We start from the raw sequence: 22,047 nt of genomic DNA, 5'->3' as shown, positions 1-22,047 counted from the left end.
GACAGACACAGCTTCCTGCACTGAAATTCACCAGTGGAGTCTCGTTTGTCGACATATCTAATTTGCTTATAATCAATACATTTTCTGGGTTTGCAGCAACCTCTTGTGGCCACGTTTGGAAACTGGAAGTCGACGGCTGGTAGGTGATTTGGAGTCAAAGACAAAACACAAGAAAACACGAGACACCAAAAGGACAAGTTTTACTCATTTTATTTCAAATAAAATTATCTGTAATAACACAAGAACATGGTCATATGTGGTTTGTCATGTGGCAGGTTTTTGATATGTTTGGATCTGCTGGGCAGTGAGAGAGGGGCTCATTTTGCTGAGGGCCCGGAGGAAGTACGTGTGTTTGATGACAGAAGCCTCCATGTTCTCTTCTTGCAGAGCCAACAGAGCAGCCTGAAAAACACAAAAACAGTTTTCAGGCATTCAATCTCTGTCCGTTTGTCTATGTCAACATGTGGAACCAGGCTTACATTTCCCATTTCAGAAAATAAAACCTACCTCTTTACACAGATTTTCCAAGTCAGCTCCAGAGTAAAGCTCTGTCTGTGCTGCCAGTTCCTCCAGACACACATCAGCATCCACGGGCATCGACTCTGTACGCATCTTCAGGATGCAAAGACGAGCCTAGACATATACGAGGTTGGTTAATTAAAGATATACCAATACATAAAGGCATGGTTATCATCTTTAAATCACTGTTTCCATAACTTTATTTCTTGTGAACCACTCCACAGAGTCCTCATAAACCTTCTGTTGATCATGAGAACAGTGAATTTCTGCAAAATGAACATTCCTGAACATTTTTTTGCTGCCATATCCTTATCTTTAAAAGTAAAACAGTGATTTAGAAAAAATATATGTTTGATAAATCACAACTTTGTTTTATGCATGTGTTATTGAAAACACAGCCTTCATACATGTTAAACACTTTATAAAAGTTGACTTTATGCATTTAGACCGAGTTAACAGGCTCTCATTTTTATTTCCTCTCATCAGTAAAACAATATAGTCTAGACATAAATTGGACCAAAGTTCTCCATTTTTATCCCTCTCATCATTGGAATAATATAAACATTAGAGGTGTTACAATTTTTTGTCATATTAATCATTGATTGTCATAACACGTTAATCATAGTGAATTTTCATTGTCAGGATAAACTGTAACATTAATTTGGCCACAGCCCAAAAGTAACAGTTCAAATCAAGTAGTGAAAGTGTTTGTTGCATGTCAAGATAAAGTCACTGTGTATTTATCAACCACAACATAATCTGAAATAAAAGACTATTTACATTCGACCAAATTTATTTAACGACCCAAATAAAATCTCCTGGTTCTGGATGTTCTTCAAAGATTGCTGTTGTACTATATTGTCTTTATTCCTGTTTAGACAAATGACTTACCTGCTGGTCAGGTGGTGGGACATAGATGATGTGGTCCAACCTGCCAGGTCTGAGAAGGGCACTATCTAAGCAGTCTGGTCTGTTTGTGGCGGCTACAACCATCACATCTTTGTTGCACACTTCGTGGCAGTCCAACTGTCAAAGAGCAAAAACAGATTATAGCATTGAGTGTTGACTGAATCACCACATACTGATCAGATGAGTGTCACACATTTCCATAGTATTCGACCTGTTCCTGCGTGCGATTCTGCTCCGATCCCTCCGTCTGGAGGATCTTCTCCGTCCCTCTCCTCTCCAGCGTCTTTAGGCCAACCCCATCCATCTCATTCAGCAGCACAGACAGGAGACGTGTCTGCACGCTGTTCGGTGTCGGACTGTTTGACCGCGAGCCGATCAGAGAGTCAATCTCATCAAGGAACAGGATACAGGGAGCACAGGCCCGGGCCTGGCGAAACAGCTAGGTGTGGACAGACAGGTGCGGGTGTTTATGGATGAAACAGGATATACAAACACAGCAGGTGTTATTAACTGTGAAAAGAAAGTACCAGCGCTAAAGCCTTCTCAGAGTCTCCGACATAGGGAGAGTAGAGGTCAGCACCACCGACGGACAGGAAGGCACAGTGAGACGAACTTGCTGCGGCCTTGACGAGTGTCGTCTTTGCACATCCTGGGGGTCCGTAGAGGAGCACGCCACAGGGGCGAGACAGACCCAGACGAGCAAACGCCTCGGGGTATAACATCGGCCACTCAATACTCTGTGATGTTTAGACACAAGAGAGGACAGACGGAGGGAAAATTAGTATTTAAGTCCAATGACAGGTATTTTCTTCGTCAGTAAACAGACTCAGACTCTTTGTGTTTTACGTTGTATAATTCAACCACATCTGCTCATGTACCTGTCTGAGTTTAAGTTTGACCTCATCCAGGCCTCCTATCTGCTCCCATGACATTGGAGAGAGCTCCTTCTTGCCCAGGCTGCTCCGCAAGCAGGAGGGACGCACTGCCTTCAGGGCCTCCTGGAAGTGCTTCATACCAACCTCCCGCTCTCCTGAACCCTGCAGACAACAACAACAAGGCAACACAAGAAAAAAATGTTCACAAATCTATGTCTTCAACACCGGAGGGAGTGAATTAGTCTTTAGCTCAATTCAATCTACTTTATTTTACCAGGTTAGTCCACTCACTATCAACACTAATTTCCTACTGTTGTGTGAATGCAAGTGCATGTTTTAAATTCCTTTACTGACTTACCTCGTCAAATTTACAGTTTACACACTTGGTAAACAGTTTATCTGACAATGTTACAACTTAGACACACTACTTTAAGTACGCTTACACGTGTTGGGGTGCCAAGTAACCACCATAATACTCTTCTCTAGCAGTAAACACTTATGTGAATTTTAAAGGTATTTATGTTTTCTGTATCTGAGAACTATGAACTTTGTCTGAACTGCACCCTTATTGAGGACACACCAGATGTTTTGAGATCAAAGAGAGACCAGCCAAGAACAGAATTAGGAACTCTAGCTAGGAAAGGTAACTTGGTTGTAGGTCTGAAGGGAGCTAAATGTTTCCCTAGAAGAAATAAAACATTAGTGTTTTATTTCCATATGACACATAGCTTGATTGCTGTATTTACCTTTGAGTTTTCCTGTATAGCGTGCATGGCAGCCTCTCTGCACAGGGCGCTGAGGTCTGCTCCTACATATCCTGTAGTTCTCCGTGCCAGCTCTGCCAAGTCCACACTGGGACACACCGGCATCCGTGCACACAGAACGGACAAGATGGCTTCTCTCTGTTGCAAGGTGGGAGCTCCAATGATAACCTGAAGGAAAGACGTAAAAATCCAGAGCCTTAAAGATTTATTATTTACATCTATTATTATGTATCTGGTTGTGTATTTCATCATCCTCACCTCTCTGTCAAATCTTCCAGGTCTGCGCAGTGCTGGGTCTAAGCTGTCCGGCCGGTTGGTGGCTCCGACGATCAGGAAGCGATCAGACCGTTTCATCCCGTCCATCAGTGTGAGGAGCTGAGCGACCAGGCGGTTCTCTGGTGCAGACGAGCTGGTTCTCTTCGGACACAGAGAGTCTAACTCATCTAAGAACAGCACACAGGGACCCTCTTCAGCTGCAGAGCGAGCCTGCTCAAACACAGCGCGCAACTTCTCCTCACTCTCACCGGGCCGTGACCCCACCACCTGAAGTAAATATTCACAATTACTATTTTTAATAATAACAATAAGCTGTGTTCATATAAAAATCGATGCACAATGTGCTTAACAAAATACAAATTATGTAAGTTTATTCATTTTAAATGTAAAATCAATATCAAACTATAACCCAAACAACATTAACAGGTCTCTGGAACAACGTCTTAGAGCATATAATACATTTTTTTTTTAAAATAAAGTAACATTATTATTAAAACAACATTAGTCTGTATTTTAATTGGAGCAATATATGTTTTATTTTAGAAAATTCAGTTTCTGACAGCCAGAAATTGTCAAATTATCTTGTAATTTTGTTCTGTGACAGTTGACACGGCAGAGTTATCTGACATTAAATCAAACATAGTTACATAACAGTACTTCTGCTTGGATATGATATTCTCACCTGCCCCTGAATTAAGGAAGGTGATCATAAAAACCCTGAAACAACATTCATTTGTTAACCGTCAGAGCTTTTGCTTTACTGAGATAGATAGATCATAGTAGTCTTACTATGCAGTTGGGTGCAAATGTTTCAAATTATAAATTGCATTGCATCAATGTCATGAAGTGCCTTGAACTGTCAGGCATTAATGAAAAGGAATCACCCCCAAAAGTCAGGCTACTTTTAGTAGGTTCTTAATTCACTAGACTATAATTCAGATACATTTAGCAACATATAAAAAAAACATATTTAGATTAAAAATGTTTAATATAATGCGCTTTAAGGGATTGTACTGTAAATTTCCTTTTACTGGTACAATGACAATAAAGACAATTCAATTAAATTCAATTCAATAAAGTCACGTAAACACATAAGAGTACATGAATATTATGTTTTACCTCTGGCCCTCTGACCACCACCAGGCTGGCTCCCACCTCCCCCACTACTCTGCGGACCAGCAGGGTCTTGCCCACACCTGGAGGCCCCACCAGGAGCACACCTCTGGGACACGACACACCCAGAGAGCTCAGGGTGGCTGGATAGAGCAGGGGCAGCTGCAGCATCTCTCTCAGGGAGGCGCGCACCTAAAATACGGTAAAAACGTGGGAATACACACTCTTGACAAATACCAGTAATGTCGTTACAGTGAACATATGCTGACCTCCTCCAGTCCCCCCAGTGGGACCGTTTGCTGGTCCTGCAGCTGACTCATGTAGTGTCGGACCGTTTGGATGCCAGCGATCTCCACACCAGTTTTTGAGGTGATGAGTCCAACGTGGGCAGAATCCAGATTGATGCTTTCAATAACAACGTATCTAATCTCTGTATCAAAATCCTCCAGGTTTATCACATGCTTCTCGTGGACACAGATACCTTTCAACATGTCTTTCACCAGCTCATGAACAAGACGAAGGGGTGTGTGTTTCTTAAAATCAACACTCCGGACCACCACAGTTATCTTTACAGATTTCAGTTTGGTGCAGCAGGGCACAGGTGAGAGCTGGACAGGATCCAGGGTGAGGTGTGTGGGTGGGTGAGACAGCAGGCTGGGAGAGGAACATTTCAGGTCCATCTGCAGGAAGCCTTCAGCCAGGTCAGGCCGGGGCCAGGCGGTGCACAGGCAGCTTCCCCCGGGGACACACACCAGCAGAGGGGAGCCAAGACTCAGACCCATGGCTGACATCAAGCCTGGACCCAGTCTGCATCTCTGAGAGCCCCGGTCTGATGGACCCACTGACAGCAGCCTCAGAGACATTACTGTGCAGCAGCCACACTGACAGACAAACAAAGAAAGACTGCTTCATCATCACAGTGACACACAGAGGGAGTGAAGCTAGTGGCATCACTTTAGCTAGGCTACATGCTAAAAATAAAAGTAATAGGTTACAAACAAACAAACTTAAGTATAAATATTATAAATAAATGAAACAGTTAGTGTCTCTGTGGGTCTGAGCAGTTAGAGCTCCACCCGCAGCTGTGAGGAGAGGTGAAGCACCGAACTCCGTTCATAAATATTAACACTTTAATGTTTCATCCCTCCCTCAGCTGTACAGACTTTATAGGATATAAATTAATGCTCCGTCTGATGCTTTATGTTTCAGTAGAGAGATCGGCCGATACCTTATTTCTTAAGTGTGTGTAAGTAGAAGTTATGTCCGTTAAATCTTCCTCCAGATGCTCGGTCAGTCCTAAAACTTCTTTGGTAAAGAGACTTAAAACAGCGAGAGTTTATACAGAGTTCCTCCTTATTGTTCTTAAAGCGTTAATGTTTAAATTAAAACACATAAAACATGTTTTATCATCTATTTAATACAGTTACCGTATACCTAAACACAAACGAGATGTTTTGGGAGACGTATCAGGGCTCGCACAGGTGCTTGAAATCCTTGAAAATACTCAATGTTGTGTTTTCAAGGTTTGAGAAGTGTTTCAGTTTGGGATAAATTGCTTGAAAATGAAAAAACAAGCTAGGGTACATGCTAACAGATATTAGCTTCAACTTAATTCTCAAGCTAGCTGCGATTTATATTTATATTTATTAAACCAAAGCTGTGAGACAGTTACGTACCCGAATATAGGGTGACACTGGTGAATGAATGGAGGTTGAAATGCCACCAGTGTTAGCGGCGCTGCTGAAACAACACAGCCACACATGTTTACAAAGTCCATGCAGCTTTAAAAGCAGATGGCCGACCACAACCTTTCCCTGCGTTGAAGCTCGTTTCCGCTTCGCAATTTTAAATTAAAAAAAAGAAAATAATTTATACCATAATAAATAATGTATGGTATTATCATAAAAGTATTATTATTACTCTAATTTTGTAAAATTATACATATAATATTTATATTTTAATTGATTTGTATAGACCTTGTCAACGGAATTCCATTGCTAGGCAACAGCCTTGTGCCTCGTTAACTTCCTGTCAGTTGACGTCATTCACATTCACTGCAACAGGAAATAAACTAGGACTGTTTTGGGATGTTTATGTTTACACCTTTGAAAAGGTCATATAAATTACTTATATTATATTCTCTGCAGCAACGTAATATTCCCAAATTTGAATCTATGCAAACAGTATAGTATATGGTATAAACTCTTTATATAAGGCGAGATTATGGAAACCTTTTATCCTTTCATACCTTTCATAAAGATTTTATTTTGTCTGTTTTGTTTTATTATAAATGTCAGAAGACTGTTGAATACCTTTAGTGTTAACCTCTACAATTGTGTTTTTGGTTGTTTGTATTTATTTCAATTTTTTGTATTCTATCTAATAATAATAATAATAATGTTAATAATGTTAATAATAATAATAACAATAATGTTAATGATAATGATAATAATAATAACAATACTAATAATAATGTTAATGATAATAATATTAATGATGATAATAATAATGTTAATAATAATAATAATGATAACGATAATTATAATAGTAATGATAATATTAATGATAATGATAATCATAATTGTAATGTTGATAATGATAATAATAATCATAATGTCAGTAGTATTTTGATTACAATAGTGTTTGGTCATGGTCGTCCAACATTTAAGTAAGCTTTACATGTTTCTCTGGCGCGCTCTAGCGTCACCCTGCGTCCAGAAAATAAAATACAGTAAGTCTAAAAAAAACCGAGAGTTAGATTTTCCCCAATTTTGTTTGTGTAATTTAAACATTTGTTTGTTTGTTTTACTCCCTTCTGCGTGGGAAACGAAACATACTACCCCCACACCGTCTGTGTATGTGTGTGAGCGCGTGTGTGAGTGTGTGTGCATATCTTTTCAAAATAAAGTTACCAGACAGGCAGCGACTATTTGTGATAAACATGTTAATCCAGCCTTTAATTCTCAGGTAGCGGCTGCAGAGTTTATCTGCTTCAGGGGTGGTCATGAGTGAAGTCACATGACTTTGCTATTTATACATAAATAGTGCGACTCTGATATCGAAACTGCGGAAGGTCGTCTGTCTGTCCCTGCAAGCAGACGACAGGACGTCTCACACAGGTGACGCTGCTGCTGCTGAGGAGGGAAAGTTGAACCATCAACCTGCTCTTTCTGGAAATCTGAAAGGCAAGTCTGACAATAATATACTCAACCAGCAAATCCTTCTTTTTATGGATAAGTTAGCTGAAGGTGGAGGATGAAGGGCAGGTGTAATTCAGTGAATGAATGGGGTAAAAATCTCTCAGAAACAGCTGAAATCAAAACACCAAGCAGAGTACCACAAGTTTCCACAAGTTGTGTTTGTTTTTAGGTGATGTAACTGTGTGTTTTTGAGAGACCAGCACATGTCAACACACTTTTTTGTGTGTGTGTATGTCTGTGTGTCCTGCTGTCCCCAAGTAGCCCCACAACATTTGATCAGATTCCTCTGCCATGTTCTCTCTCCTCTTGCTCACAACAACCAGGCCAGACTTGGCACAGTTTCCCCCCTGTGCCGTCATAATTCCAGATCTCGCGAACAAGCCCGGAGTGTGTAATCAACCCAGGGCGATGTGTGTGTGAGTGTGTGTCGTGTCCTGCAGAGCTGAAATGTCACTTTGCTGTCTGTAGGCCTCCCAGCACAGACAACCTGTGACTATAGAGGGGCCAGGACCTACTTCTGAAGAGTGGGGGGGATTATAATGTGCTTTGTTCTTTGACAGCAGATGCAGAAGTAGTGTTAACTTACCAACAACCTCTGCTTATTTGGGTTTATATTCAAGAGCCAGAGGGAGCCTCAGGCCGGACACTCAGTGGCCATGTCGACCCTCCTGCGCTGCATCTCCAGCTCCTCTGTTTTGTTCCCCCGAGGGGTCCGTCAGAGGATTCCTGGAAGGAGGCATTTCAGGACTTTCCCTGTGTTATGGGACCAAAAGGCCTCTAGAGGTAGGAAATGTACAACTCTATTAAAAAAACTCTCAGCTTAACCTCACAGTATTTTTCACAGAGGACATCCCAGGCCTGCATGCTTTCTCTTGGTTTGGAATTTCCCTCCGTGTCTGAGGTTTGAGAGTTCACTCGAGGACGCTCTCCCTCTGGCCAGAAGAGTGGAAAACTCCACGGATTGTGAACTTTTTGCAGCAGGTTGCTAGAGATGTTCCCAAATAGGGTGAGCTGAAGTGAAGCAGGCCGTGGCTATGCTCACTCTCGCTGTAGGAGCTGCTAACATGTGAGAACACATGAGAGGTCAGTTAAAGGTGACGTGTAAAAGTTTGACCGCAGTCCGGCAGATTACGTTCACGGACATTTGTTTATGGAGTCTGTTCACGGGGCACATGTCACAGAGTGTTTGTGAGAGTTTTGCGAGTTACTGAGTGCCTTTATAGTTTGAATCTTGAGCGTGTCTGCGTGGGAGTGCAGGCCTCTCTATGAGGGGGCTGGCTCTGTGCCAATCACCTGCTAATAATGTCTCCATGGTGGCGAGGTCACCGTGCCATGTATGGAGATAAATGTGTAACCTGAAACTGTTCCCAGCCGCACAATCTCGACTGCACACGCATGCTCTCTTGTGTTGCTGCACAGAAAGAAACAAAAGCTCCCTTGTTTTTATTATAAAATTATTTCGTTTTTTGTGTGAAAGCTTCTGATATGTGATGCATTTGTATGTGCAGACTCAACTTTCAGCCGGTTTGTGTGTTCAGGTGTGCTCTACAAGGACCTGGTGGTTGGGGTTCCTAAGGAGACCCTACTGAATGAGCGCCGTGTGGCGTTGTCTCCTGCGGGGGTGGAGGCGCTGGTCAAACAGGGCTTCAAGGTGCAGGTGGAGAGTGGAGCCGGAGAGGAATCCAAGTTCTCTGATCAGCAATACAAAGATGCTGGAGCCACCATCACTGACGTCACTGGGGCCCTTGGCTCAGACCTGGTCCTCAAGGTTCGTACTGAACACATCTCCTGTTTGATTCGATGTATAGTTTGAGTCTAGATGTCACTAAATTTCTCATCCTCTGACGTTCTTTGTCCTGCTGTAGGTTCGAGCCCCTAGTCTTAGCGAGGCAGACCTCCTGAAGTCTAACTCCACCTTGGTGAGTTTCATCTATCCAGCACAGAACCCAGAGCTGATGAGCAAGCTGTCAGAGAGGCATAGCAATGTGCTGGCCATGGACCAGGTGCCCAGAGTCACCATCGCACAGGGCTACGATGCTCTCAGCTCCATGGCCAACATCGCTGGGTGAAGAAAAATAGACATTTACATGCATATTCAGATTCAGGAATGTCTGGTTACAGTAAATGTGACTTGAATGTTTGTTTTGTAGGTACAAGGCTGTGATTCTGGCTGCTAACCAATTTGGCAGGTTCTTTACTGGTCAGATTACAGCGGCAGGAAAAGTACCCCCCGCTAAGGTAACTGAGTGTCTTCCAACAGCCTTTTCTTTTCAACCGTCCTCAAAGGTCCCTACTTTGTGCCATAATTCTTCTGTTTAACACAGGTCCTGGTGATAGGAGGTGGAGTGGCTGGTTTGGCAGCAGCAGGTGCAGCCAAGTCAATGGGCGCCATAGTGAGAGGATTTGACACCAGGTATAAGATGGGGAATTATGACTGAGTGATGAAGGTTGTAATGATCAGGAATTTGACCTTACTAACCTGACTGTTTTAGACCAGCAGCCCTGGAGCAGTTCAAATCATTTGGGGCAGAGCCTTTGGAGGTGGACTTAAAAGAGTCTGGAGAGGGCGTCGGCGGTTATGCCAAGGAGATGTCTAAGGAGTTCATCGAAGCTGAGATGGCCCTTTTCGCCAAGCAGTGTAAAGAGGTCGATATTCTCATCAGCACTGCCCTGATTCCAGGTCAGTCACACTGATACCTTCTCACACTGTTGGTGTTTAAAGCTTCATTAATCAATATTTGATTAATCAGTGTTTTTTTAATGCAGCGGACGGCCACCTAGGGCGGGGCGATAGTTCAATATGATAATGCATCGCCTATCGATGGAATCCTATTATATTATGGAGATATCGTGATACACATTCACGCTGTGTCTTGAAATACCACATTTTCTTTCTGTGCATGCAAGTCAACAGTCAACTTATAGCTGAAAAAATATTTTTAAATATTTATTTTTTTCCACTGGAAACTCATGTTCATTTTTTTGCTCTAAAGTTCTTAATAAAATGAGAAAATACTACACTACTTTTGATTTGTCATGCATTTAATTCCCCCAGGAGTATACAAGAATAGGCGTTACATGTGGTTATTGCATATGGACTATTTATTTATGAAATTACTAGAAAACGTGCTATATCGTGATATCGTTATTGATATATGAAATGTTATATATCAGGATGGAAGATTTTGGACATATCGGTAGTAGGAGCCCTTCTACCTCCCAACTTGGAAAGTCTATCCCATTGGTGTCTTATTGAAATTAAGAATCACTTTTTCAAGGAAGACCTGGCCAAGACGGCAAAACACAAACGGAGACTAAATCACTGATTTTATTTTCCATCGATCTGGAAAAAACAAGTCATCCAGAAAGCCAGAAAGGTCATTAGTCATCCTGACCACATCCTTGGTCAGGCATTCTGTTTGATGTCCTCAGGGCGGCGTTACCTTGCCCCCCCCCCCCCCCCCCCCCCCGAACACAGGCCAGGCATTGTACACCTGAGACCCTTAATGTGTATATTTATTCATTATTTATTTCCTATTGTTACATGCTGCTAGCTCTGGTTGCCTCTGCCAACCTGCAGTACCGACAGAGTGGATGCTGTATGTGTCTTGTTTTTGTTGTTGTTTCTTGTTTCTATGTGACTGAGGCTGCAAGCTGAATTGCCCTGTGGGGATAGATAAAGTTGTTTGAATTGAATTGAATAAATCAAGAAGAACTAAAAATCAGGCAAAGGGAACTCATATTTCATAAGAGAAATAAAATAGTCTGTTACATAACCAGGTCAGTTTAAAGACATTGACATTGCATGATATTAGGAACATTTAATGCATCTCATATCACTTTGTTTTACTGTCGCCATGCAGGGAAGAGGGCTCCCATTCTGATCAAGAAGGAGTTTGTGGAGTCGATGAAGGACGGCTCTGTGGTGGTGGATATGGCCGCAGAGGCAGGGGGCAACATCGAGACCACTAAGCCTGGAGAGCTGCATGTTCACAAGGTTTCTGCATAGCCAGCAGTCTCTGATAAAGAACAGTAGAAATCCTTTATAAAGTCTTTATGTCAAATTTACTGATGATTCACTTTTTTAATAACCAGGGAGTAACACACATTGGCTACACAGACCTGCCCAGCCGCATGGCAACCCAAGCCAGCACACTGTATTCAAACAACATACTGAAGCTGCTGAAGGCCATTAGCCCAGACAAGGAATACTTCCACTTCGAGCCCAAAGACGAATTTGACTACGGAACACTTGATCACGTCATCCGTGGGACTCTTGTTATGAAGGTGGGTTTTTAACTGTCCGCTGGCAGCCCCCCGTCTCCGCTGGCATCTCTCCCTCCCTCTCGGCATGAGCTATCAGATCCTGTCATGCTAGATTACTGCGCCAAATAAGTACTAAAAACCCGATCCCAGCTGGGAATAGCGAGTATTGGATCCCAGCAAGAATGTTATGAACGTTTCAAAATATACTTTTCCAGGAAATTTGGCTTTGATACATTGTTTATGACAGGGAAGGCATGCAACCCCATCATGACATATCGGCTTACTCGTTTTTTAAACTAAGCATTTTTCAGGCTCCTGAAAAGGGAATTTATCTTTGAAAACCACTGCTAACTGGTTCACGACTGCTGTTTGTTCAGTATAATCCATGCGGTCCATGAGTTTGTATTTCAAGTGCCCCCACCATCAAGGCGATATCTCCCACAACGCAAGACTCCAAAGTCTTGATGTCTGTTTCTCACGCAAAACTCTGTGTTCTCGCACTGGTCCTCGTGTGTGTTTCTCTAATGTGTCCAGGACGGAAAGAACATTTTCCCGTCCCCTCTCCCCAAAACAGTCCCCCCAGCTCCAGTGAAACAGAAATCAGTCGCGGAGTTGGAGGCTGAGAAAACCAAAGAGGTCTCCCCCTTCAAGCGCACCATGACCTCTGCTGGCGTCTACACTGCAGGTCAGATATGAATGCACAGATACATACAGAAACATTCAGACTATGAGAATTCTATGAGATTCTCTACTGCAGAAAATTATATTATTTGGATAACAATTTAATCAAATTATTTAGTTTTGTTTGGCCTTAAAAGTTCCAAATAGAGCGGAAACAATTAGTTGAGTGAAATAATAATAACCAACTGTCTTGATAATCAGTTAATTGTGCATTCTACAATAAAATCACATTTTCCAATATAAATGCCAAACCTCTTGATGTCTCTTAAGAGTGCTGCTTTTGTCTTACATCGTAATAAACTGAGCGTCTTTGGTTAGACAGAAAAAGCAATGTCCCTCTTTAGGAAATCAGGGGTAAAAAAAAGTTTATTGACCAAAAAAAGGAATTGATGGGGCGGCCGGTGGCTGAGTGGTTAGAGCAGTCGCCCCATGTAAAGAGGCTGAAGGTCCTCAATGCAGCGGCCGCGGGTTCGACTCTGAACTACGGCCTTTTTCTGCAAGTCTCCCCCTCTCTCTCACCCCATTTCCTGTCTGTCCTATGTAATAAAAGGCTTGGAAAACTGCCACTAGACCGCATATTTTTCGATAGTAAAAATAATCTTTAGTTAGATCTAATTGGGTTTAAAAAAAAAATAAAGCTGAGATCATCTGGTCTTAATGGGACTTTTGAATGAACACACTCATTATTGAACACAGTGGGGAACACATTTTTAGTCAGGTTTGACATACAAATTCAGTTCTTTGAAGTTCAAGAGAAAATATGAATCATAATACTTGCATTACTTGTTATTTTCTATTTAATTATTCCAGTGCATAAAACTGCATATTTTTTCCATTACATCAGTGTTTAAAGAAGTGAACACAGGTGACGCTGCTGTTCTGTTTCTGTAGGTGTGTCCACCTGTCTGGCTCTGGGCATCATCTCCCCCAACGCAGCCTTCACTCAGATGGTCACCACCTTCGGCTTGTCTGGGATTGTGGGATACCACACAGTGTGGGGCGTGACCCCCGCTCTGCACTCACCCCTCATGTCTGTCACCAATGCCATCTCAGGTCAGGAGTCAATATAAGATGGTTATGGCCACATTTAGAAACCTGGTATAGGTGTTTTTCTGATGCTTCATTCTGTCTGTCCTCAGGTCTGACAGCTGTTGGAGGTCTGGTGCTGATGGGCGGAGGTCTCACACCCTCCTCGCTGCCAGAGAGTCTCGCTCTTGCTGCGGCCTTTGTTTCCTCCATCAACATTGCCGGTCTGTCGTTCAACACTAAAACACAAAAAAAAACAAAAGAAGATTAATTACCTGTCCAATTAAATGATTTTTTATGTATGTATGTGTGTGTGTATATAATGTATATGCAGGTGGTTTCCTGATCACCCAGAGGATGTTGGACATGTTCAAGCGTCCCACTGACCCTCCTGAGTACAACTACCTGTACATGCTGCCTGGGGCTGCATTTGTTGGGGGATACGGAGCCTCGGTGGCTGCTGGATACAACATCGAGCAGGTCACAGGAGTTCTATCTCTTCGTTCCACTCACGTTTTCTCATTAACATACATAAAGGATGTATTAATCGACTGGTCAGTGAAATGAATCAATGTGGTACTCAAGATGACTGTTGCTGTGTTCAAAGTGTTTTTATATTTATGTTATTGATGAGTATTAGAGTGGTTAAGACTATAAAATGTCAGAATATACTTGAAAATGTCCATCACAGTTTCCCAGAATCAATGGTGACGTCTTTAACCTGTTTTGTGAGATCGATAGTCCAAAACCCAAAAACATTTAGTCCACTAGCTTTCAATTAATTTTTTAACAAAAAATTAATTGACACAAAAATAGTTGATTTAATTATCTCTTAATCGACTAAAAAAAGTATTTCGATTAGGTTTCGTATTCAAGGGATTTTGCAAAAATGTTTGGAGGCTCCATTAAACAAAAACAGTAAGCTGTAAATGTAAGGCACATGTAAAATATAATAACAAATACACTGTAAGAGGCAATATAAAAACGTGTCTGTCTGAAAATGTTATCAAGTGCTACATGAATAAGTCTGACTTGTTTTTTTTTGTTTTTTGTTTTTTTTACCTCAGATGATGTATTTGGGCTCAGGCCTGTGTTGTGTCGGAGCGCTGGCAGGCCTCTCTGCCCAGGGCACCAGTCGCTTGGGGAACACCCTGGGCATGATGGGAGTTGCGGGCGGCATCGCTGCCACCCTCGGTGCCCTCAAACCCTCACCAGAGCTGCTGTCTCAGATGTCTCTGGCCATGGCCACTGGAGGAACCCTGGGTAGGTTTTTTACTGCTTTTAGAGGATCTACAATTGAGATACACGTAGTGATTGACAGGCTGCGAAATGCCCACTCTGGCACCGATTAGTCAATTGCAGCACTGTCTAATTTAGTTTCAGAATAGCTCTTGTTGTCGTTTACTATCTGAATCCCATAGGAAGCATACAGTGCTGTATCAAGGCAAGGAGACTCACTACCAACGAGGCATCTCTGGGATTCAGTCTCAACTAAATTAATAAAGCTCGAGCTTTGGCTCCTTTTTGAAGTCCAACAGTTTGTTTAGAAAACCACAAGACCACCATGAATGAGTTGCATGTTATTAACTTTGCATGCGACTCCACCAGGCTTTTGAAGAGTGTGACTTTTTTTGCTAACTCATAACAGGACATCAATCATCCTGTCCAGATACTGAGATGAGGGGATTTCGTCATCATGTGTGAATGTGTTACATGTTAATAGTCATTTAAAAAAGCAGGATGATGTATGATGTTTTAATTAACATACACACACACACACACACACACACACACACACACACACACACACACACACACACACACACACACACACACACACACACGCAGACAGCAGAGCATGAGGGTTTACTCAATGTTAAATAAGTGACCGTATGTTTTTGAGAAAACACATTTAAATACTTGACTTGGGACCCATTAGATTGACTTTGAAGATCCTGTTTATTAAGAGTAAAGTTACTAAAAGCACGTGTTTGCCTTTTAACCATTTGCTCTTTTTTTTACTTGATATTTTCCCTATTTTGTATTCAAACACAGCCAATGTGCATGAGAACTGTAGTGTCTGGTGCTTGCCTCAGCCAGCCACTGTAGTAACTCACAGATTTACTGGAATCTCTCGTTTGTCGGATCTTTACTGGAATCTCTTGTTTGTTGGATCTTCACATCTCAGGTCTGACCATTGCCAAGCGTATTGAAATCTCAGACTTGCCGCAGCTCGTGGCAGCCTTCCACAGCCTTGTGGGGCTGGCAGCGGTTTTCACCTGCATTGCAGAGTTCATGATTGAGTTCCCCCACCTGGACACTCACCCTGCTGCTGGCGTACTCAAGACCGTGGCGTATATGGGCACCTACATCGGAGGCGTCACTTTCAGTGGCTCACTGGTGGCCTACGGCAAGCTTCAAGGTAATGTATTTTACTTAAAGATGATGATGTCTTTTTATTTATTTATTATAAAACAGGTTCAGGTGCTATATAAATACTATAAGTATCAAAAGGCTCAATCCACAGAGCAATGCACACAGCCAGTATTCGGAAACTGTGACTTTAAACAAGTCATCAGGACTGCTGTACTGTAGAAAGTTCCATTACAGTCATTCCCCAGGTGCAATGACGGTGCAGAGACGCAGAGAGTGCAGATGAGGAACACCCAGAAACGCTGACCAATCAGAGCAGAAGAGGGGCTCATTGCAGCATGTTAACATTTCTCAGTAGATCCCGAAGTATGAATCTTAAAATTATCATAATATCTCCCCTTTAAAGAATATCTGTCCCATCTATAGTGCTTAAGTATGTATATAGTGTATGTGACATGATTTAAAGTCTGTAGAATATGTCCTTTCCTAGTCTGTTCATTGTTCTTCATTCGACACAGACACACTAATAACTATAAACACACTGAGCTTTGTGTCCTCTGGAGCTTGATTGTCTCTTTCATCTAGTTAAAGTCAAAGATCCTCTCGTAAATCCAGGCCTGGGATGGTGGCGGGCGGGGGGGGTTGTGTGCATGTATCGTGTTAGCAGTCAATAATTTAAATTGCAGTGCGACTGATCAAGAGGAACACATGAGAAGCTTTCTGGTAATTTGTTGTGGGTAGTGGCTGTATGGCTGTGGTTGGTGGAGGGCGGCTGTCTGAATTGTGGATGGGGCAGACTGGTAGACGGCTGATTAGAGGCCTCCCTAGAGAAGTCGGAGAGTTCAAAGACACTCAACACCACTGCTTAAGAGAAAAGTGTGTTTACATGTTTTATTTTGTTTTATATTCCCAACAGCCTTACAACAGCATGGCAATGATTTCAGTCTTCTCCGAAAATGTTTCTTGGAAATGTTTTCTTTTTTTTTTGGTTGTAGGCGTCCTGAGCTCCGCCCCCTTGCTGTTGCCAGGACGACACATGATGAACGCAGGTCTAATGGCAGCGTCAGTGGGAGGCATGGTGCCCTTTATGCTCAGTTCCAGTTACGGCACTGGTATGGGTTGTCTAGTGGGAGTGTCTGGGCTTTCCACTATTATGGTGAGTTTCTACGATTCCCTAAGCTGAGAACAAGTGAAGCACAAAACATTTGAAGATGTGCAACTTTTCTTTCAACAAATCTTTATTTAATTTATTTATTCTTAAAGTTGTTTTTCCCTGTCTTGGAGTAGAATGTCACTCACTCTTATAAATACATGTGTTACGTGATCTTTTTACGCATATTAATAGTTGGAACCTCGTAAGTGACTTGTACTCTGTGTACCCGTGAGCAAAATGTGATTCTCTAATGGAAAATTACTTCAGAAACCTCATGATAGGAGATTATAAACATTTTTGAAATCTTGGTTGTACAGTTTTAGAAGAACTCTTTTGAATATTGCTGCATCGTAAAACAAGCTCAAGTGGCTCAAATAACTCTTATTATCATCTTATTTCCTATCCAACCTCTCCATAGGGCGTAACTCTAACAGCAGCCATCGGTGGTGCTGACATGCCCGTGGTCATCACCGTGTTGAACAGCTACTCTGGATGGGCGCTCTGTGCTGAGGGCTTCTTACTAGAAAACAACCTGATGACAATTGTTGGAGCTCTGATTGGCTCCTCCGGTGCCATCCTCTCCTACATCATGTGTGTGGTGAGTAGACACGCATCTATCCTGCAACACGTGTGAACTTGCATAATTACCTGAGCCTGAGTTATTGTCCTCTCGTCTTCTAAGGCTATGAATCGCTCCCTGCCCAATGTGATCCTGGGTGGGTACGGCACCACCTCCACAGCCGGTGGTAAGCCCATGGAGATTGTTGGCACTCACACTGAGGTCAACGTGGACCAGACCATTGACATAATCAAAGAAGCCAGCAGCATCATCATCACACCAGGTACAAACTCAACATGTAAAAGACGTGAAACATTTTTTTTTATTTTCCGTATGGAATCAGGTTCTGGGAAAGAAACTATAAGCAAAATGACCAAGGTTTAATTTCAAAACTTAAAAAAAACAACTTTCCCCTCCATTTCTTTTTAAAATAGGATAAAACACAAAAGAACCAGAGATTTCAGAGAGAAATTGCCCTCACTGCAATTTGACTTGAGTAAGAAATGTGAAGATTTGGGTGTTGTTTAGGCAGCGGCTGCAGAGATCTGTAGGCTTCTTTCTAACACCACACCGGCAGTTTTCAAACTTCAGTCTTCGAGGCTAACCAACGCTGACTCAAGTGACATCATTTAAAACAATTTCACACAGCTCCCTCTGGAGCCACAAAAGGCTTTATAGGACTATTTTCACTTTTCAATGTTTAATGTCTTATGATGTGCACAACAATGGGAAGCAGGCTTTGGCAATGAAAACCTCCAACAGTGATACTAAAATATGTGTACGAAAGAAAAGGAAGATCACACAAGTAATAATACACAAGCACAAACTAGAGCAGTTTTTTGTCATTTTACTCAGCTAAAGACACATTTAACCAGATATTGGTGGTCATTTTAAACCATGCAACGCTTCTCCTCTGGTACAAAGTGAAGAAACTCCTGAAAAAGAGCAGAGCCTATTTGAAGAGATGGGTGCAGAACAAGGTTTGGGTTGACATCAGAGACTAAGGTGGAGCACAGCTTTGATATCAGACTCCCTCATCACTGGAGAGCTGGGTCCTCCTCTGCACTCCAGCTGCAGCTTTTCAGACTGTCTGGATCAATAACATCAACGATCTCTCTCGTCTGGTTAACTTCACTTGACAACGAAGCTGAGCCTGACCGCTCTGTCAATATGGGGATCAAAGCTAAAAGCTTTCGTAAAGCCTTTGGAAATGGTTGGGATGTTGGCATAATTGATATAGCAGTAATTAATTAAAATCAGAATACTATATTTAAAACATGGCACCCACAAGAGGGAGCAGTTCATCCACAAATGATCCCACAGCCTCTTCAAATTAATAAAGTGAGTGTTTGTCGGCAAAGAGTAAAGGATGATGGGTTTGATTTTTGAGAGCGAGATGGTTGACCACATCCTGATTTATTAAATGGGAAAAGGGCAGCCTTGTCTGACGACTGAGTAGTTGTTGAGTGACCTGAGCGAGAGGAACCACTGAATAACTTGGATACTCCGATTGCTGTTGTTTTCCAGTGGCTTCAAACCAACGCAAGGACAGCTGTGTGGTCCAGCATGCTGGTTTGATTAGAGAAACAGTGAAAAGTCATAAGAGCTATTGAGTCCAGACTCAGGATTTCTCCATGTGCCCTGTCAACAACAAAGCTAGGCAGTGAGGAAACAGAAGGCTCCAGTTGTCTGGGGAATTAGAGGATACGCGTTACGGGCGACCGGCTTCAAGAAACTCGATTAGGGGTAATGCTGAACTCTACAAGGTACCTGACCACCAGGGTTAAATGGGGGTTAAGCAGACCCAGGCAAAGGAGTCCTTTGCACGCAGGGGACCCAAATGCACACCACACATGCGAAAAGGTTTCGGAAGAAAAATGTCTCTCCAACCAATGAACCACTATTATTTAATACGAAAGAGAAGACTTGTGGTGGATGAGGACAAAAGAAAGAATGAAGGGTAGAGGAATCACTGGTTTTATTGTTGTTTTTGAACCCCTGTTGGGTTGCTGTGCTTTCATTTCAAAATCGGATTAATTCCATTCATTTATACGTCCATAAACTAAACCCAAAACCAGAAAAGGAAATGTTTTGGAATGGATAATAAACTCCAGCAACCAAGGAAGAATCACAAGGATAATAAAGATCATTATATTCCAGGGTTAGGACTGCATTTTTTGGGGGGGCTATTTCATGTTTATTCTCTGTATGTGTTTGTGCTCAGGTTGGGGTCTGTGTGCAGCGAAAGCTCAGTACCCGATTGCAGATATGGTGAAGATGCTGAAAGAGCAGGGCAAGGATGTCAGGTGAATGACTGCACTAAGGCTCTTTATCTACGTTATAAACAAGAGTACTGAGGCTTCTTTCCTCAGTGGGTTTGTCCTGAGAGTTTAAAAAATGTATCTATTGGTCACTTAAAAAAGACAACTACTTTTTAAATGATATTACACAGCACTGACTCAAGAGACAGAAATACCCTTTTAGTACATTTACTCAAGCATTGTACTTGAGTACAATTTTCAAACTTCAGTATTTTATTTTCATGCTACTTCTAAGCTACTACATTTCAGAGGGAAATATTGTACTAGTTTACATTTTAAACACGCTATAGATCGAACCTCCCTACAATATTAAGTTGATAGTAGCTTCATCAAAGCTACTAACATGAAAATGCGACTTGCGCATGAATATATCAGTAATATTCATCAAATGTTATACCGGTATATCATTGAGAGTCACTGTGCTGCTTAATGAGTACTTCTGCTTTTATTTACTTTTCTCTTCAGTGAAAGATCTTACTAACTACTACTAACACAATCTGAACTTGTTTTGAAATAGACAGGTGCATTTTAACAGGTGGCACCACAGAAGCAGGGCATCATTGTTCAGAGAGCAGTGGATTTTTATTGCACATCACTGAGCGTTGATGATCAGTAATATTTTGTGTCTCCAACTCCAACAGGTTTGGTATCCACCCCGTGGCCGGTCGTATGCCCGGCCAGCTGAACGTCCTCTTGGCTGAGGCTGGGGTTCCCTATGATGTGGTCCTGGAGATGGATGAGATCAATGAAGACTTCCCAGGTAAACTTCTTTCTAGATAGAGCTGTTAAAATATTTATGGCTACACAGATGACACTTTGATAGGAAGGTGTTGGGATAATAACATCAGATCAGATGATGTGTAGTAACCTCACCCACCTTTCTTCAGCGCTCGGAGCCGCCTTGTGTTGCGTCTTTATATTTAGTCATGCCAAGTTATCAGAGCAACGGTCTTGTTTTCTTAGCAACCAGGCATGCAGTCTGAGACACATGGTTTTGTTTATGACAGAGAGAGATAAGTGTGGTGCTGGGGAACCAGATGACATTAGTGAGGAGGATTACAGAGCATTTTGCTAGCCGTTTGTGTGTCATGTCTGTTAATATGTAAACGCATGCGGCCCACAGAGACAGACTTGACATTAGTCATTGGAGCCAACGACACAGTGAATTCTGCAGCACAAGAAGATCCCAACTCTATAATTGCTGGTATGCCTGTCCTGGAGGTGTGGAAGTCCAAACAGGTTGGTCTGCCTTTTTTACCTTTGACATGTACAGCTGCACCAACAATATCTCTGTGTGATACAAAAAGTGACCATATACTTTTTTTAAACTTTACTCCAGGTGATAGTGATGAAGCGTACCTTGGGCGTGGGCTACGCTGCAGTAGATAACCCCATTTTCTACAAGCCCAACACATCAATGTTGCTGGGAGATGCTAAGAAGACATGCGACAGCCTGCAAGCAAAGATCAGAGAGACCTTCTACTAGTTACCCCTCATTAGCTAACCATCATGGGCAGTAGTTAGAGGCACGTCCATAGATCACTTCCACTATTAGCTTTCAAGATATATCTTTTGGAAAACAGATTTATTGGGTCTGCGACAAATGTGATTCTATTGCAAAGATGCCCAAGATTCATACGATGATTGTTTTGAAAATAAGGTACACGAATAACTTAAACACAAATGTGTACTGATTTGTAAATAAAAATATTTAAATGTGTATAAAGTATTTTCTTGTGCACATTTTAACATTCAAATCATACTGTGTAACTAAAGTGGGAAGAGCATGGATTTAGGTATCACACCAATCATGCATTTCTTTTCTGATTAATTACATTTTGAATTAAAGAAAAGACCACAATATTTGTTGATCAGCTTTTAAAATAAACAAATTATCTAACCAATTTTCAGATGGTTTTGTTATTCAGTTTGTTGCAACTGTAGGGTTTTAATTTCAGTGCTATATTTCTTGTATTTACTCATATCAAACACACCTCATAAATGTTAGGCAA

The 22,047-nt window shown here is 41.9% G+C and overlaps 2 protein-coding genes across 4 annotated transcripts; one reads left to right on the top strand and one right to left on the bottom strand.

The window, feature by feature from the left end:
• Nucleotides 1-254: 254 nt before the first annotated feature.
• afg2b (AFG2 AAA ATPase homolog B) lies at nucleotides 255-6,252 on the bottom strand. 2 transcript variants are annotated; one of them, XM_083917616.1, is made up of 11 exons: nucleotides 6,133-6,252; nucleotides 4,726-5,337; nucleotides 4,463-4,648; nucleotides 3,326-3,610; nucleotides 3,050-3,235; nucleotides 2,307-2,465; nucleotides 1,956-2,165; nucleotides 1,640-1,867; nucleotides 1,411-1,545; nucleotides 508-633; nucleotides 255-402 (listed from the first exon to the last, which is right to left on the bottom strand). In XM_083917616.1, the coding sequence occupies exons 2-11, from the start codon at nucleotides 5,317-5,319 to the stop codon at nucleotides 265-267; spliced, it is 2,247 nt and encodes a 748-aa protein (XP_083773742.1). In that variant the 5' UTR covers nucleotides 5,320-5,337; nucleotides 6,133-6,252; the 3' UTR covers nucleotides 255-264. The 2 variants fall into 2 exon arrangements, with proteins under 2 accessions (XP_083773742.1, XP_083773743.1); XM_083917617.1 differs by lacking the exon at nucleotides 6,133-6,252 and adding an exon at nucleotides 5,685-5,726.
• A 1,261-nt stretch (nucleotides 6,253-7,513) lies between these two features.
• Nucleotides 7,514-21,916, top strand: nnt2 (nicotinamide nucleotide transhydrogenase 2). Of its 2 annotated transcripts, XM_083911897.1 has the most exons (22): nucleotides 7,514-7,641; nucleotides 8,277-8,439; nucleotides 9,195-9,424; nucleotides 9,522-9,721; nucleotides 9,807-9,894; nucleotides 9,981-10,069; nucleotides 10,149-10,336; nucleotides 11,520-11,653; nucleotides 11,752-11,943; nucleotides 12,457-12,607; nucleotides 13,495-13,656; nucleotides 13,743-13,853; nucleotides 13,964-14,109; nucleotides 14,697-14,892; nucleotides 15,818-16,051; nucleotides 16,998-17,158; nucleotides 17,574-17,753; nucleotides 17,838-17,997; nucleotides 19,939-20,020; nucleotides 20,677-20,795; nucleotides 21,159-21,274; nucleotides 21,375-21,916. In XM_083911897.1, exons 2-22 carry the CDS (start codon nucleotides 8,313-8,315, stop codon nucleotides 21,519-21,521), a joined length of 3,213 nt encoding a protein of 1,070 aa, XP_083768023.1. In that variant the 5' UTR covers nucleotides 7,514-7,641; nucleotides 8,277-8,312; the 3' UTR covers nucleotides 21,522-21,916. The 2 variants fall into 2 exon arrangements, with proteins under 2 accessions (XP_083768023.1, XP_083768022.1); XM_083911896.1 differs by lacking the exon at nucleotides 7,514-7,641 and having other exon boundaries at nucleotides 8,076-8,439.
• Nucleotides 21,917-22,047: the final 131 nt, after the last annotated feature.

This window comes from Echiichthys vipera (genome assembly GCF_963691815.1).
Source record: "Echiichthys vipera genome assembly, chromosome: 1".
Classification (NCBI taxonomy): domain Eukaryota; kingdom Metazoa; phylum Chordata; class Actinopteri; order Perciformes; family Trachinidae; genus Echiichthys; species Echiichthys vipera.
The sequence above is the reverse complement of the archived record's forward strand: the minus strand, read 5'-3'. Positions and strand labels throughout refer to the sequence as shown.

Bases quoted from the DNA above. Each gene is read 5' to 3' on its own strand.
- afg2b (XM_083917616.1), bottom strand. From the start codon at position 5,319: ATGTCTCTGAGGCTGCTGTCAGTGGGTCCATCAGACCGGGGCTCTCAG. The intron at 3,236-3,325 runs GTGAGGATGATG...TCTTTCCTTCAG, and splicing joins CTGGAAGATTTGACAGAGAG to GTTATCATTGGAGCTCCCAC. The intron at 1,546-1,639 runs GTCGAATACTAT...GCTCTTTGACAG, and splicing joins AGAATCGCACGCAGGAACAG to TTGGACTGCCACGAAGTGTG.
- nnt2 (XM_083911897.1), top strand. From the start codon at position 8,313: ATGTCGACCCTCCTGCGCTGCATCTCCAGCTCCTCTGTTTTGTTCCCC. The intron at 14,110-14,696 runs GTCACAGGAGTT...TTTTTACCTCAG, and splicing joins CTGGATACAACATCGAGCAG to ATGATGTATTTGGGCTCAGG. The intron at 20,021-20,676 runs GTGAATGACTGC...CAACTCCAACAG, and splicing joins GAGCAGGGCAAGGATGTCAG to GTTTGGTATCCACCCCGTGG.